Source organism: Tympanuchus pallidicinctus, unplaced genomic scaffold, assembly GCF_026119805.1.
Source record: "Tympanuchus pallidicinctus isolate F22 unplaced genomic scaffold, pur_lepc_1.0 scaffold16, whole genome shotgun sequence".
NCBI lineage: Eukaryota > Metazoa > Chordata > Aves > Galliformes > Phasianidae > Tympanuchus > Tympanuchus pallidicinctus.
This window is the reverse complement of record NW_026294679.1, coordinates 34391135-34406235: the sequence shown is the minus strand read 5'-3', so window position 1 is coordinate 34406235 and position 15101 is coordinate 34391135. Positions and strand designations below refer to the sequence as shown.

The 15101-nt window shown below is 45.5% G+C and overlaps 1 protein-coding gene across 1 annotated transcript; it reads left to right on the top strand.

The window, feature by feature from the left end:
• Positions 1-1767: 1767 nt before the first annotated feature.
• LOC128077581 (lipase member M-like) lies at positions 1768-12482 on the top strand. The gene is made up of 10 exons (XM_052677005.1): positions 1768-1909; positions 7793-7907; positions 8205-8322; positions 8562-8760; positions 8892-9001; positions 9319-9455; positions 9969-10115; positions 10574-10645; positions 11861-11926; positions 12106-12482. Exons 1-10 carry the CDS (start codon positions 1809-1811, stop codon positions 12334-12336), a joined length of 1296 nt encoding a protein of 431 aa, XP_052532965.1. The 5' UTR covers positions 1768-1808; the 3' UTR covers positions 12337-12482.
• Positions 12483-15101: the final 2619 nt, after the last annotated feature.

The following is a 15101-nucleotide window of genomic DNA, read 5'->3' as shown; positions in this document are numbered from 1 at the left end:
GGTTCTTCTGGCCCAGCTATGGGTGCTCCTGAGGTAGCTATGGCCTCTCCTGGTCCCTCTTACCACGTACGGAGCTGTATTAATTCCCATACTAGTTGAGCCTGATGGAAGGAGAGCAGAGGAGCTAAACCTTGTGCTCCCAGCATTTTCCAGCCCACGGCACACAGTCTGGATGCACTCTTGCTGTGGGATGGGGACTTTCCAGAGATGATCCAGTACATCTGCCAAGGCTGCTGCACTACGAGGCAGAACATTTTCCCCAACCCCTCTGTCCCGTTCCCTGCCCATATCTCACTGCCAGCACTGCAGCCCCACAAATAAATCCTGATCCCCCTAAAGCACTGATAACATAAGGGCTGGAAAGCCTCCAGAATGACCCCAACAAGCCAAGAATTATTGCATGGGCTCTTAGGGCATGAATGAGCCCATAAAATCAGCTACAGAGATCTCCTGAAGCATCAGCATCAGCTTGCTCAGAGGCTTATCTGCCATCTGCTGAAATAAGACTGCGTGCTGCAGCCTGTAGTGGATAGGACATCTAGGCTGCGTTTGCATATCCAGTCATCCATAGCATTGCAGAAGGGGTTTCTATCCAGCAACTGCAGCTTCAATCTGACACACTTGCTGATATTTTTATTCTTGTCTTCTCCTTTCTCCTAAACAAACAAACAAACAAACAAAAAAAAAAAACAAGAAACTTTTTTCCTTATTTTTCCTGTTGTTTGCATTTGTTACTGGATAAATGTTATATTTTTCATACCTGTCCAAAACAACAATTAAAAATAAATCCTCTACAAAATCAAGATAAAATAAATAACTCTAAACTTAAAAGCCAAGCTCATCTTATAGATTGCAAAATATATCTTGTTTTCCTCTTACAACAATCAATGCCTACCAAAAGGAAGAGAAAGAAGGGGCTTAGTTTGAAGGCATCCACAAATCAAACAGTTGAACTGCTTCATAATCACTGGAACATATCAGATCCCTGCAGGACTGGTGTGAATTGGTGCAAATGTCTTGCACATATAGGTTTTATCTGCCCATAGTGCAGGGGGACATGGCTTCTGTCTGGCTGTAAAGCAGCAAAGAGCCACTGAACTAATAGGAAAAACTCCTTTACCTCATGGACACTCAGGGCTCAGCAAAAGCTGTTTCTGGCTGTCAGCTGCCTTGCTGGTAGCCACTAGGGCATAAGGAAAGTTTGAACTGGTTTGAGTTCTGAAATCGAGTTCTCAAAGATTTTAAGATGTGTACATTCTTTGAACTTCAGTTTTCCAAAGATTTTTTTTCAAAGCTTTGAAGCTGTCGTTACCATTTAAAAGCATGCTTTTTTTTTTTAAAAGATATACAACCTTTGGAAAAGAAGCTAAAGCCAGCTTTTCTCTTTTGACAAAAACCAAATCACATCAAGTTGACAGCAATGTTTGCAAAGCCTTCTGCTCCTGGAGGGGCTTTCTGCATGGCCACCAACACCAGGAGCCAGCGTAGAGGCAGGAGACTTTGAGAAGGAAGGCCACCAAGCACCCTCTCTGCTCACAGACTTGCAAGGTCCAAGAGTGCTCAAAGGCGTTTTAGTTGCTCTTTCCTAAATTGCTCACAACTACTTGCTCTTTGGCCAGCCGCTATCTGGTCACATAAACGCAGAAGTCTTGGACTGAGCATTCTGGGACAGTGATGTTCTAAGGAAAAGGAATGTTCTGGACAGCAGGGGGTGCTGTGAAAGCACTTGAGAGAGAAACTCGAAAATGGTCACCCCACATCTGTAGCCCACAACAGGGCTCAGGTGAGCTCAGCAGGTGGAGGTGGTGATGAAGGCCAGGGTACAGGGCATTCGTTCCCCAGTACCACCTGTAGTTTGGCTGTGCATCTCTCAGAAAGTGGAGGAGACACAGTACTGTGGAAGCCAGAAGTAAGTCTTCGTAGTTCCCTTCACATGTTCTAGTTGGTAATGAAGCTCACTGCTGCTTCTTTTAGCCTATTACTATCTAACTGTATAAAAAAATATTTTCCCTCCTGTTTATAATTTTCCTTTAAATATTGGAAGGTTGTAATGAGGTCTCACTGGAGTCTCTCTTCTCCAAACTGAACAAACCCAGGTCTGCCAGCCTTTATTCATGGGGGAGGTGCTCCAGCCCTCTGGCCATCTTAGTGAATTTCCTCTGGACCCTGTGCTGGGGACCCCAGACTTGGATACAGTACTCCAGACAAGGCCTCGCAGGGGTAGAAAGGGACAATCCCCTCCCTTGCTTTGCTGGCCACACTTCTGATGGCACCCAGGATACAGTTGGCTGTGTGGGCTGCAAGCACACACTGCTGGCTCATGTTAAGTTTTTCATCAGCCAGGACCCATAGGTCCTTCTCAACAGGGCTGTTTTCAATGAGTTCTTCTCCCAGGCCATACGCATACCCAGGATTGGCTGCCCCAAGAGTAACGCTTTGCACTAGGCTTTGTTGAACCTCATTAAGTTTATATGAGCCCACCTTTCAAGTTTGCCAAATGCCCTTCTGATGGCATCTCTTCCTTCTGTCCTATCAACTTGACAGGAGTTGTGCCACTCAGCTTGATATTTGAGATATGTGAGGAGCGGCTGAGGTCCCTGAGTCTGCTTGGCCCAATGCAGAGCAGGCTGAGGGGAGGCCTCGTGGTAGCCATTGCAGGCTCAGTGTTGTGAAAAGGAGGGGGTAAGGCTTTGAGGTGTGGCTGGATTAGTATTAGATCATCAAACCATGTTGGTGGAGTAGTGGAAACAATGTTAAGGGCTCTGGAGGCTGGAGCAAAGATCCACGGGCATCACAAGAGGACCGGTCTCAACATGGTCTTGGCTGTGCCATGGATGGAGACCAGGGAGAGAGGTGGGACAGAGGCAGCTTTCTTATGCCTGAAGGTGCCCAGCACTACTAGCTATTTGATACCAACTTTGACACCAGCTCCAGGGTTCCAAGAGATCCTTCCTAATGAGCAGCATGCCAAGGACACTTGTTCCTGTAGGTGCTTTCCAGCATCTCATCCAAGTGCTGACCTGTCTTAGATGTCCAGCCCCTTCTTGAGTGTTACTCTTGTTGGTCTTAATACAAAAGAAGGCAGCATCCTTTGGACCTGGTGCTAGAGAATCTTATTAAAATAGATGGGTTGTAATGGGCCCTCACTGGACCAGTCTCTAGTGAAAGGGATCTCCCTGCCCTACACAGGCTTCTGGAGACTTCTGAAACTTTGGAAAGAAATGTTAAGATGAGCTCTTGTGAGGCTTTATGATGAGCCAGCGTGGGAATGGGGCCAAGGGCAGAAGACATGGAATTCAAGAGTGATACCATCCATGAATCAAATGTAGGTCTCAGCAGACATGGGCACCTTAGGCTGCCCTGCAGGTTTTGGGGAGCTGTGAGGAATGATCACCACTTTTGAATGACCTGAAACACTATCAGATATTGATGAGTGTGCAGAGCCCCACCAGACACACACAGTATTACTCAGATTGTATGCTTGAAGGAAGAAATTCCTGCAGTCTATGGAGAGAGAAGACAAAATGTAATGTTTTATCTGCACAGTCATTGACAGGTGCAGACGATCTCAGGAGAAAAGGCAAATGGGAAACCCATTCACAGGTTCACAGGTAATGCACCTGATCCCTCTACTCTGGCGTCATAGCCCTTCTCTCTTTAGTTTCATTTCTACAGATTGTTCAGAGTAAAAACAGCATCTCTGGTCCTGTCCCCCTGGATGATGTCTGGACAGAACCCTCTGGGCACAGAGATGTCCCCACCTTGCAAAGCTCCTGACACACTCATCTGTGGTGTCCCACCAAAGCTTCTGCTCAGAGGCTTGCTCATCCGTGGTCTTTTGGTCCAGTGACTTGTGGGTCAATCATGGCTTGGGGAGTACCTCCTGCTGTGTTTCTGCTGTTCAGCCATCCACAGGTTAGGTGGAACAGACCCCTAGTCTCCAGCTAGTCTCAAAGCAGGATAATTTTCTAGCCAGATTAGGCTACTCCTAATCTTTGCTTTGTCCTGTTCAGTTTTAAGCATCTTCAGAAATTAACATTCTAGCAATCCAGGACCTGTTCCATTGCTTAATTGCATTTACTAAGATTTTTCCCTAAAATCTAGATGTATTTCTGGGCCTTTCACCAACTGCTGATCTTATCCTGCAGGTCACTGGGCAAAAGGTGGTTCGTTATGATGACCTTCCTTGGGACAACATTTGAGAGGTATTAAGACAGGAAATACCATTCCTGTTACACTGTAGGATCATTAGAAGTCATTAGACTCTCTGCTCTCTACAGAAGCAGCTTGCCCCAAATGGGAAGCTGTTGCAAAAGCTTCTTCTTCTTGATATCCAGTAACATCTCAAATATCTTATTCTCCAGCAATAGCATGCCAATGGCTTTCCCTGACACTTCTTAACCTTTTATTTGTATCTACATTCTTCTTGGGTAACTCTGGTGAAGATTTTCAGTGCGAGGTAAGAATGTCTTGCATAAAAGGAGCCTCGGATGATCAATTTGATAATCAAACATTATTTAACCATATGGCACTTCTCAACATTTTTTTAACTCTCCTTTCCTGCTTTGTCAGGTCCAAGTCCAAGCCTGCTTGGACTTGCTTCTTGAAAGTTTATTTGAGGGCAGGGCTCCCTTGCATTGGTATTCCAAGCTTGGTATTTTGCCAGCAGCATGTAGTCATTCTCTTTGCAGGAGAGGCTGTAAATGTGGCCATATGGACTGAGTAGGAAAGCAGAGGGCAGTGAAGTCATGGGCAGAGGTGTTCGTAGGTGTCCAAGTTCCTGCAAATAATCTGTACACCTTGTGCTAAACACACTCTGCTGAATTTGTTCTATCCACCACAAGTACTGGCGATACATGCTCTAGTTTGCACAAGCCACAGTAGCAGAGTTTGGAAAAAGACTACAAAACAAGCTTGCAGGTAAATAAACTCTGCAGTTCAGATTGCTCAGACTGCTGCCAGCCCTGGTCTGAGTCCTGACATTTGTGCTCCAATAAACCATGTGTTACAAAACCAGCCCACTTCCTCCAGGACCTTGGTTGACTGTGGGGAAAAGGACCTGTAATTAAACAAAGCTCTTGCTAGTGCCACATCCTGCTATTTCACATAAGTGTTTCAATTTAGGAAAACTAATAATAAAACAATAATTCTGCCGATGAAAACCACAGTAAGCATGGGTTCATCCAAGCCAGAGTCATTTCACTTTGACAAAGAAATATGCTAAGAAAAGGTGGTGATACAACACCAAAAAAGTGATAAGCGCTTTTTTTTTTATCATGCTGCCCTTCAGATTGCAGAAGAGGAGGCTGCAATCCACATGCAGAGGTATGGAAAAAAATGCAGCTGTCAGATGAGGATATTCTGGATGACATGCTTGTTACCCAACAATTCGTTATCTCCTTTCAAGATGCATTGCTTTGCCCTTGCCTTCTTTGAGGTTCAGGACACCCTTCCTGAATTATCCTGGAGAGGAAGAGCAGGCAGCATCATTGCAGAGAGGTCAGGTTTTGTGTCCTTGATGGACAAACCTCAGCCTCTGTGTGTGCTTTTATAAGCCAAGGTAACCGGCTCACTTGGTGTCATTGTCCTTCCCAACTGCACGGACGGGCCTGGAGCAGAAGGTCAGGTTGAGCTGAATTGTGTACTTTCCTTCTAGCTCATGCTGTTGCTGAAAGAAATGTTTCAACGGAGTCAAAAGGTGTTCTTTGTTGCTCCTGCTATTCACTTCTGCTTCTAGAGACATGCATCAAGAGCTTGAGCATTTTGGTCTCTGTAGAAGTTTCCTCTAGAGAGTCTGCTTTGCAGTTGTGCATCTGAGCAGTGAGGGTTTTGTGAGCATCAGCTCTGTTGCAGTGAGCTCAGGGACTAGTGCAAACCTCATGGCTCTGGTTGGACATTTTTCTGATTCTCTGTCCCTTCTGAGGTCATGTGTGTGTCTCCACATCTATAGCTTTGGCTTTGTTGGATCCTGCTTGTGTTATGGTCTCTCCTCTGAGAAAGGCACTGCTGGACTTTTGTCAAATGTGTGGGCTGTTGGTGTTTTCTAGTAGACTCCTTTGCTTAGTGTGGGGGGATAAACACTGGCAGGACTGGGTTAATGGACCCTCAATACCTGGGGTCTGAGCTCAGAGGTGCTATAAGATGCCACAGAACCTCCAAAGAAGATGAAATGGGATCTGATGGGAGTGCTCTGCTGGTGGAAGCAGGGGATGCCCTGCTGCAGGCTGGCTCTGGAATGCACCAAGTACCTGGGGTATTTTCTAGGAGTACTGATGAAACTTAGATGTCTTGCATGCAGGAGATGTGGACCATCATTTCATTTGGGCTGTATGTGATCTTACCCTGTATGTATTCTGAAACCCTGCTGCCTATTAATGAACATGCTGAATGCTACAGTGTCTAATCTCTTTCCTTCCTCCTTTGGCACAAAGGTTTGATCTCTTGGGATAGCAGGACAAGTTACTAAACATAAATGGGTAAATGACTAAATGCCAGTGTTCTCACTGACACTTGTGGGCTTTGAGTCAGAGCTTGTTCTAGGTCTGGGCTATTGAGGTGTGCCATTGCAATATTTAAATGATGTTGACTTGGACAGCAGAGCCTTCAGTCACGTCCTCCAGGTTGTATGCAACATCTTAGTGCTTCTTCCTACCGACAGAGCCCACTGCTCAGCTGGGTGAGGGGATGGGCTGCTGCATTTTAGAGGGGACTTCTGCAAGTCTTTGGTCCAAGTACTACAAGTGGGACCATCCCCTGCGTTAGATCAGATCACCCTGTGTACAGCCAAGCCTTGAAAACCAAAATGTAGATCCCTCTTTCCTTGTTACCTTGTCCCAAGGCAGCTTGCATGTCCTACACTCTTGCGTGCAGTCTGAACCCCCCGCACAAGTTCTTCATTACAGCACCTACTTCTTCTTCGTCAGCCTCAGACTGGCTGGCCAAAGGCAGTGCAGGGCTTACAGCTCTTCTGGATAGGCAAGGAAATCTTTCTGACAAATGCAGAAAAGCAGGCTCTCTTGGCACAGCATCTCTGACACAGCCTTGCTGGTCTTTGGCAGTTTATGCCATCTTAATGTCAATGCCTACAAAAAAAAAATTATAATTTAAAGGTAAATAAGTTATGTTGTTGCAGTACCTCAAATTCAACGGACAAGGGGTTAGCATTGCTTCTCATTCACTGCCACATTTTACTATTTTTATAAGTAAATGCTACAGAAAGTTGAATACAAACAATTCTGTCCACCCCAACAAGGGAAAGAAACTGTTTCCTAAGAAGGGTGTGCAGCAGGAAAACACAATTGGAATGAAAATCTGGGATAAGTTTTGCAACAGGACAATAGTGCTGAGATTATTGTTATAACCTGTGGAAGAATGACTCGTTCTGACATCTGCTAATTTCTATGCAGGCCAGGCTTCTCGCTCCTTATGACCTGTGCTGCTTGCTGAGGTAGCTATTTCAGTAATATGGTCTGTCTTTGACTTCCCCAGACAGGGCCTGGATTGGGAAGCACTGAAACCTGGGTTTTGGTGAGAAGCAACACCAACACACTAATGCACATTGCACAAAGCTGGGTACTAGTTAGCATTAATGGATGTGGCCCCCAGACTTATGCTGACAACATTCTACATCAGCATGGCCACATTTAAGTGCAGAGACCCTAGTCAGTCATGATGGTTGTCGCGGTGGCCTCCTGCTCTCACATGCCCCCTTCATCCCCTAGGGACACTCAGGCAATGTTTGGCGGTGCCCCTAGTACTCCATCTTGTTCACACCAGACCCACTGTCCCCTAGGTGTGACAGAGAGATGTGGCTGCTGTTGGTGGCCCTGGGCCTGGCCCAGGAGCTGGCTGATGCCATCCCACGTGGAGAACTGAGCCATGAAAACCCCGAGGAGTTCATGAACATTGTAAGTGCTTCAGGAAAGAGTCCTCCCCAAGGTACCCTGTTCTCTGCCTGCAATCAGCCTTGTTGGGGAGGGCATGAGATGTGGCCAGAAACAAGTTTTTCTAATTTTTCTGCTGGTATCTCTCACTTCATGCCTTCTGCATGAAGTTGGCTACTCTCTGGTGGTTCTCCAGAATAGATGGCTCTGCTGGTGCATGTGAAGGTGACACCAGGCCATGATGGCATGTTGCGGCCATGTCAGCCTCAGCATGCTGGACAGCAGTAGGTCACCTCTTCCATTGCCCTTCTGTCCCTGCAGAGTGAGAAGATCCACTTCCAAGGGTACCCCAGTGAGGAGTACAATGTGCTGACTGAGGACGGCTATTTCCTCAGTGTGAACCGGATTCCCCATGGCAGAGGCAACACTGGGGACTCAGGTGAGGTTGATTTCACCAGACAAATAGCATAGTTATGAACCTGTTCAGAAACAAGACTATGTACAGGAGGAAAGCTGTACAAAACATACTTTCCTGTGGCAAACCCTCAGTCCTGGATCAGGGTTTCCTGACATCTCAGAGACAGAGATCTCAAATGTTCACTGAGATCCATGAGGATATTTTCTTCCCATTGAGGAAGGGATTTTCTTCTGTAAAGTATCTGATTTCTTCTCATTCAGGATCCAGGTCACCTGTGCTGATAGTGCATGGGTTCAGCTTAGATGGTGGTGACTGGGTGGACAATCTCCCTGATAGCAGCCTGGGCTTCATCCTGGCAGAAGCAGGATATGATGTATGGATTGGAAACTGCCGGGGCAACAGCTGGTCCCGACGGCACCTGAACCTCTCTGTTGACCAGGAGGAGTTTTGGGACTTCAGGTGAGGAAGAGCATGAAGATTGGGCCAGGAATCAGGGCTGCTGGTGTTACCCACCCCAAATCCTTGGGAGGTTGCGAACAGCTGGAGAGTGGGAAATGGGCATCCTCTCCAGCCCTTCTTTTGCTTTCCAGCTTCCATGAGATGGCCATATATGATGTCCCAGCCATGGTGAATTTCATCCTACAGCACACTGGGCAGGAGAAGCTTTTCTACATTGGCCATGCTCAGGGCAACTCTCTGGGTGAGTGGGAACAAGGAGGTGGATGTGCAAAGAGTTTACTGTGTGTTATGCCTTATTCTAGCTTTAGATATGCTCCCCTTCCCCTTCTCTTCCAGCAGAAGTTTGTTTGTTCAGAGGAAAAGATCACCCGTTCCCACCTATCCCAGCTCTGAGCTGCTAGTCAAATCTCCTTCTGAAGGATCATTTTCTAACAAAAAAAAAAAAAAATTCAACAAGATCCCGGGTCAGAGATATCGTCAGTCAAACTAGGCATTTTGACATATATGGCACTATTGTTGCTGCTGGGGTTATTGTTATGATCTCTTGCTGTTTTTCAGGTTTCATAGCATTTTCAAGCATGCCATACCTGGCTGAGAAAATCAGGCTGTTCTTTGCTTTGGCTCCTCTTTACACCTTTCATCATGTTAAAGGCCCTGTGTTAAAGATTGCATTTCTACCAGATGCACTGTTGAAGGTATGGTAATATTTTTTGTGCTATTCCCATGCATTTTCCCAAAGAACTAATTAAATGTAAGTGATTTGGGTAAGTCACATCCTTTGTGTCGTGATAGCTCTCCAGCTGTCATTCAATGAAACTACACCTGCGCCTGGTCTTGAAGATCCCAAACAACAGGCTGTCCCTGTGTCCAGTTGAACATGCACGGGTTTTACTCTAAACCCATACTTGTTCCTGTTTTTAAACAGAGGGGAAGATGAATTGTATGAGACTGGCTATCTCAGGCAGAACTTTTGGAGCACCGAGATGATGGGCACAACAGCATGGGGTGGAAAGGACAGTGATGGCTTCATGCTGTTCTGAGGCTCGGATGTGATGCAGAGAAGTCTGCTTGTGAGGCTGAGTGGCTCAAATGTGTCCCCAGCCTTACTGATTAGCTACCTGACAATGCTGACTGAGGTCAAGAGGGTCCTGCTAAGAGAGGACGTATGTTGCAGGAGATGCAGTGACCTGTTTTTTTCACTCTTGCAGATAATATTTGGAACAAAACAACTAACCCTGGTGGGAAGGGAGGAGAGAGCCATTCTTGCTAAGACATGCAGCAACATGCTAATAGCTGAAGTCTGTGAAAATGAGATCTTCCTTATTGGTGGATACAACAAGAAGAACTTGAATGTAGTAGGTGTATCAGCTTCTTTAGTCACAGTGACACACTCCATTTCTAATTTCCCTGAGCTTTCCCTAGACAAATGGAAACAAATACTGAGATTCAAAAACCAGGGTTTCCTCATTCCTGGAAAGCACTGCCAGGTGATTTTCTCCTATCCTGCCCTGAGTGTAAGTGTTTTACCTAGATGCTGTGGGGTAAATATTCTCTGCATGGCAGAGATAAAGATGACAGCATGAGAAAGTGGTTATCAATTATGCACCAAACAAAAACATCTTTGACTGGTCTGGTTGTATCTACATTTTAAAGTGATGGTTTATGACATATATTTAAAAGCAGCTACTCATCTCTGAATAGAGTAGAGATACTTTCACATGTAAAAATTACATAGCAGTTACAAGACAGATTTTATTATGATGATGATTTTCATCATTCTGAAATCACTTTGAAAATACTTGCTTTTCTTCAGAGTCGACTGGATGTATACCTTGCTCATTTTCCAGACTATACATCAGTAAAAACCCTTCTCCACTGGGGACAGGTAGTTACTCTGATTTTATAATTACTATAGCAAATGTCTTTTGATCTGTGAATATGGTATTTTAAAATGTTGCTTCGTTCACCCTAGAAGCAGATAAGGAAATAGTGTGTAAAGTTAACAGAAGTAATTTGATATTACTACACCAAAGAATAGTAGATGATAGTGAAGAAGTCTGGTACAGTCCTGGGTAAGCACCCTATGGAGGTATTTTTGGGATGCTCTCTTTGCTCCAGTGTGCTTGATCCAGAGTGTTTGTTACCTGAGTTCTTAAAGCACATGCAAGGTGAAGACATGATCTGAGACAGCTAGCATGGCTTTGCCAAGGGCAGATAGTACCTGACCAGTGTTGTGGACTTCTGTGATGGAGTGACAGTAGACAAAGGAAGAGCACCAGTAGACAAAGGAAGAGCAAGTGATGTCATGGACCTGGATTTCTGCAACGCCTTTCATATAGTCCCACATCACATCCTTATCTATATATTGCAAAGGTATGGATTTGAAGGCTGGACTATTCAGTGTAACAAAAGCTCTTTGAGTGATCATAGCCAGAGTGTTGTGGTCAATGGCTCTATGTCCAGGTGGAAGTTTGTGAAGAGTGGTGAAGATGGGTCCATCTTAGACTGCTGCTTTTCAACATCTTCATAAATGACACAGTGGGACTGAGTGTATCCTTAATAAGTTTGATGATGACACTAAGATGAATGGTGCAGAAAAAAAGGGATGCCATTCTAAGGGACGCAAAGAAGTTTGAGCAGTGGGCCCAGAAGAGGGCTGTGAAGATGATGTGAGGACTGGAGCGCCTGTCCTACATGGAAAAGTTGAGGGAGATGAGCTTGTTGAGCCCAGAGGACAGAAAAGCTCCAGGGAGAAAGCAGCCGTCCCATACTTAAAAGGAGGGAGACAGTCTGATAGCGATAGGACAAGAAGGAGGGAGTTAAAACTAAAAGACAGCAGGTTTAGAATATATGCTAGGAGGAAAGTCTCTACTCAGAGAGTGGTGAAGCACTGGCACAGGCTGTCCAGAGAAGCTGTGGATGCCCATCTCTTGAGGTGCTGAAGGCCAGGTAGGACAACATGGTTTAGTGGGTGGCAACCCTGCCCACAGCAGGGGTGTTGGAACTGGATGGGCTTTAAGGTCCTTTCCAACCCAAACTGTTCAATGATTCTATGATTCAATTATTCCACGATTATGATTCTTAACACTTTCTGCTTCAGACTGCCAAAACTGGGGAGTTCAAGCAGTTTGACTACGGGGAGAAGAATCAGGAGAAGTACAACCAGGTAGGCAGGAGCTTGTGGATGAAGAGGATGAGGCTGTCTGTGTGGGATGAGGGTCACATACTCCAGTGGCTGATGTGGCTAGAGTCTTCTAGGATGTTAGACACAGTACGTCACACCTATTAGTATCTATTGGCATTATTAATGTCATAGCCGATGAATAACTACCACATTTCCCCCAGACCACCCCGCCCTTCTACAGGATAGAAGACATGACAGTGCCGACTGCACTGTGGAGTGGTGGGCAGGACTGGGTGAACCCGCCTCCGGAGACCAGTCGCTTGCTCTTCCGTATCACCAACATCATCCACCATGAGCACTTCCCGGACTGGAACCACTTTGACCACCACTGGGGTAAGGATGCCCCACAGCGCATGTACAGACAGATTGTCACTCTGATGGATAAAAATTAATGAAGAGACTACATGTTGGCCTAGGGTGAAGGAACCATTTGTTCCCACAATCTCAGTGACATGAGTTTTGGATGAGGTGTGCTGCTCTCCTCTTCCCTTTTAAAAAATATCTCCTACCACCCTATTCTGCACCAATTCAATGAGTTAAAAAAATCAGTGTTTAAATTCTGTCTGCCCTCTGTGACTGGAAATTGCAATAAACTCTTGTATAACAACTTAACTGCACCTTTTGCTTGGTAGGCGCACCGTGTTTGTGCTTGCACGCCACTGCTGGGAAGGGGTGTGCAGAAGATCCTGGCAATATTTTTTTTATTTTTCTTGGCTCAAAGTATTGATTGTCTGGGGCATATTGTGGCCTGGTTGGCCCCAAGCTTCCTATCAATGCCAGAATAAGTTATCCCTTGGCTACAGGTGAGCTCCCACAGCGACCTGAAGAACCTGGGGGATGTGTAATACAAAAGAATATCCTTCCTCTTGCCAATAGAGAGTGGCCTCAGCCACAAAATCAATACTCCCTTGCCAGCTCTGATGCACTGCCAGTACACACAGCTTGATGAAAAGGCATTTTGATCTGACTTTTTACTCCAGAAATTGAGCATGTAATTTGGGGTATGAGTTTTGGTGAAGGAGGGGTGGCACGAGGCCTCATCCAAGGACCTGGAAAGGTCAGAGTGGGATAGTGCTGACTTCAAGAGAGAAATATGCAACTTGGAAGAAAGTGGAAGGAAAGGAAAGAGGTAGCTGCAAACCATAAGTCCAAGAGATTGTGAAAGAGCAACTCTTCAGTAGAAGGGAGATTTAAGCTAGGTAGTAGGAAGAAGCTCTTTACTAAGAGGATGCTGAGGCACTGGAACAAGTTGCCCAGGGAAGCTATGGTTGCCCCATCCTTGGAGGTGTTCAGCTTCAGGTTGGATGGGAACCTGTGCAGCCTGATCTAGTGGGTGACCACCCAGCCCATGGCAGTGGGGTTGAAATTAAGTAATTTTTAAGATTCCTTCCAATACAAACCTATGATTCTACAATTCTATAATTTGATGATCTGGGCTGTGTCATTTGGCTAGGTCTTTAGTAGGAGATAACTCACTTAAAATAGTGTCCCACATGACCTGGCAAAAATGACAAAAACTCAGCTATGCTTCATAACAGTTTTTGAATTTAACATTCCTACATTGTTGTCTAAAAAAATATCTATCTTCTTAGTATCTTGGAAATCTGACTTTCTGTCTGTCTTCCTTTCACTCTCCCCACTCCTCTCCCTCCATCCATCTCTCTCTCTGTCTCTCAATATATTATGCAGCCAGCCACTATTCCATAGATCTATTCATATATCAATCCTATCCTCCAAATGCTATGTGATGTTCTGTCATGAAGCCTACTTAAGATGGAGCTGCATTTGAACAGCACTGTGAACAAAAGGTAGGGGCTGAAAACAGAATTTCCTTTCAAAGAACCTGGGCATGACAGATTCCACAGAGATTTTGTTTGACCCTGCTCTCACTGCATACTACTGCTGCCCTGTGTTTTGTTGCAAGGCTGGGATGGGTGGCAGGCATAGTCCTCCTTGGCTGGCAGCCTCAGAGTACTATGAGGACAGTATTTGCCGTTTCAGGTTGCTTGAGGCCAGGGATCACCCAAACCCCTGGTGTTTTCAGTATGGCATTCCCAGACTGCCTACCTGTCCCTGTATTACCAGTTTGCTGCCTGAGCACCCTGTGTTAGATCCACAGGAGACAAGCTGTTCATGGCATGGGGAAAGAGGGGTGTCCAGGGGACCTTAACCTTGTTCCCCACTGCAGTGCCTAACCCAAAGCAAGCCCTTAATGGACCTGGGGAAGAGACCTACTGGGGGCATGAAAGCAATATGCACAAAACCAGACAAGATGGTGGTTGAATGGGATATCAGTGTTCGCTTCTCAAAACAATCATTCACTGTGCATATCTACTTCTGAGGGATGCTGGAATAGAGGCCTCCAAAGGCAACACTTCAGAGATCCTATTATAAGGGAACTGAAAAAATAGTGGTCTAATGGCCATGGCAGACCTTTGTGGCTTATTTTGCTGAGTCATTGGCCATAGGTGAAGAAGAGCAAACTCATCAACTCTCAGTGTGTTTTGGGTATGTGTGTGGGCATGTGCAATGAAACAGGTTCCAAGAGAGGATGCAAATTTGCCACGGATTCAGTAATAAATACTGGAGATAGAAACTTTAGAAACAGAAGCAGTACCTAAATGATGTTTAATGATCTGCCCCATGATCAGAACAGATCTAGTTCTCATCAGCAACTCAAGGACTCAGGAGAGAATCTCAGCATGAAAATCTGATTAAAGAGCTGGATGATTACATACAGCAACTCCAGATCAAAGATTTCCAAGAAACAGACAATAGCATTTCCCCATCTCAGTTTGCTTACAAGCAAGGGCACTTAGCAGCATTGGGTGTGGCAAGCACATTCAATGCACAGCCCAATAGCATGCTAGCCCTGTCTGTTGATTAAATGTGCTAACTGATTTCCTGTAGAGTTGTGCACGAGTCTGCCTGCAAGTCTCTACACACATTAACACATGTGCATTGTGGTTCAAAGAGGAAGGTTTTAGGAGAATCATAGAATAATTGATCATCCCGGGCTGGAAAGGATCCAGAAGGATCACTGAGTCCAACTCCTGCCTCCACATTGGACCACCCAGAAATCAGACTATGTATCTGAGATTGACCAAATACTTCATGCATTCCAGTGGCTTAACTTCCAGAACTCCGAAAATGCTGA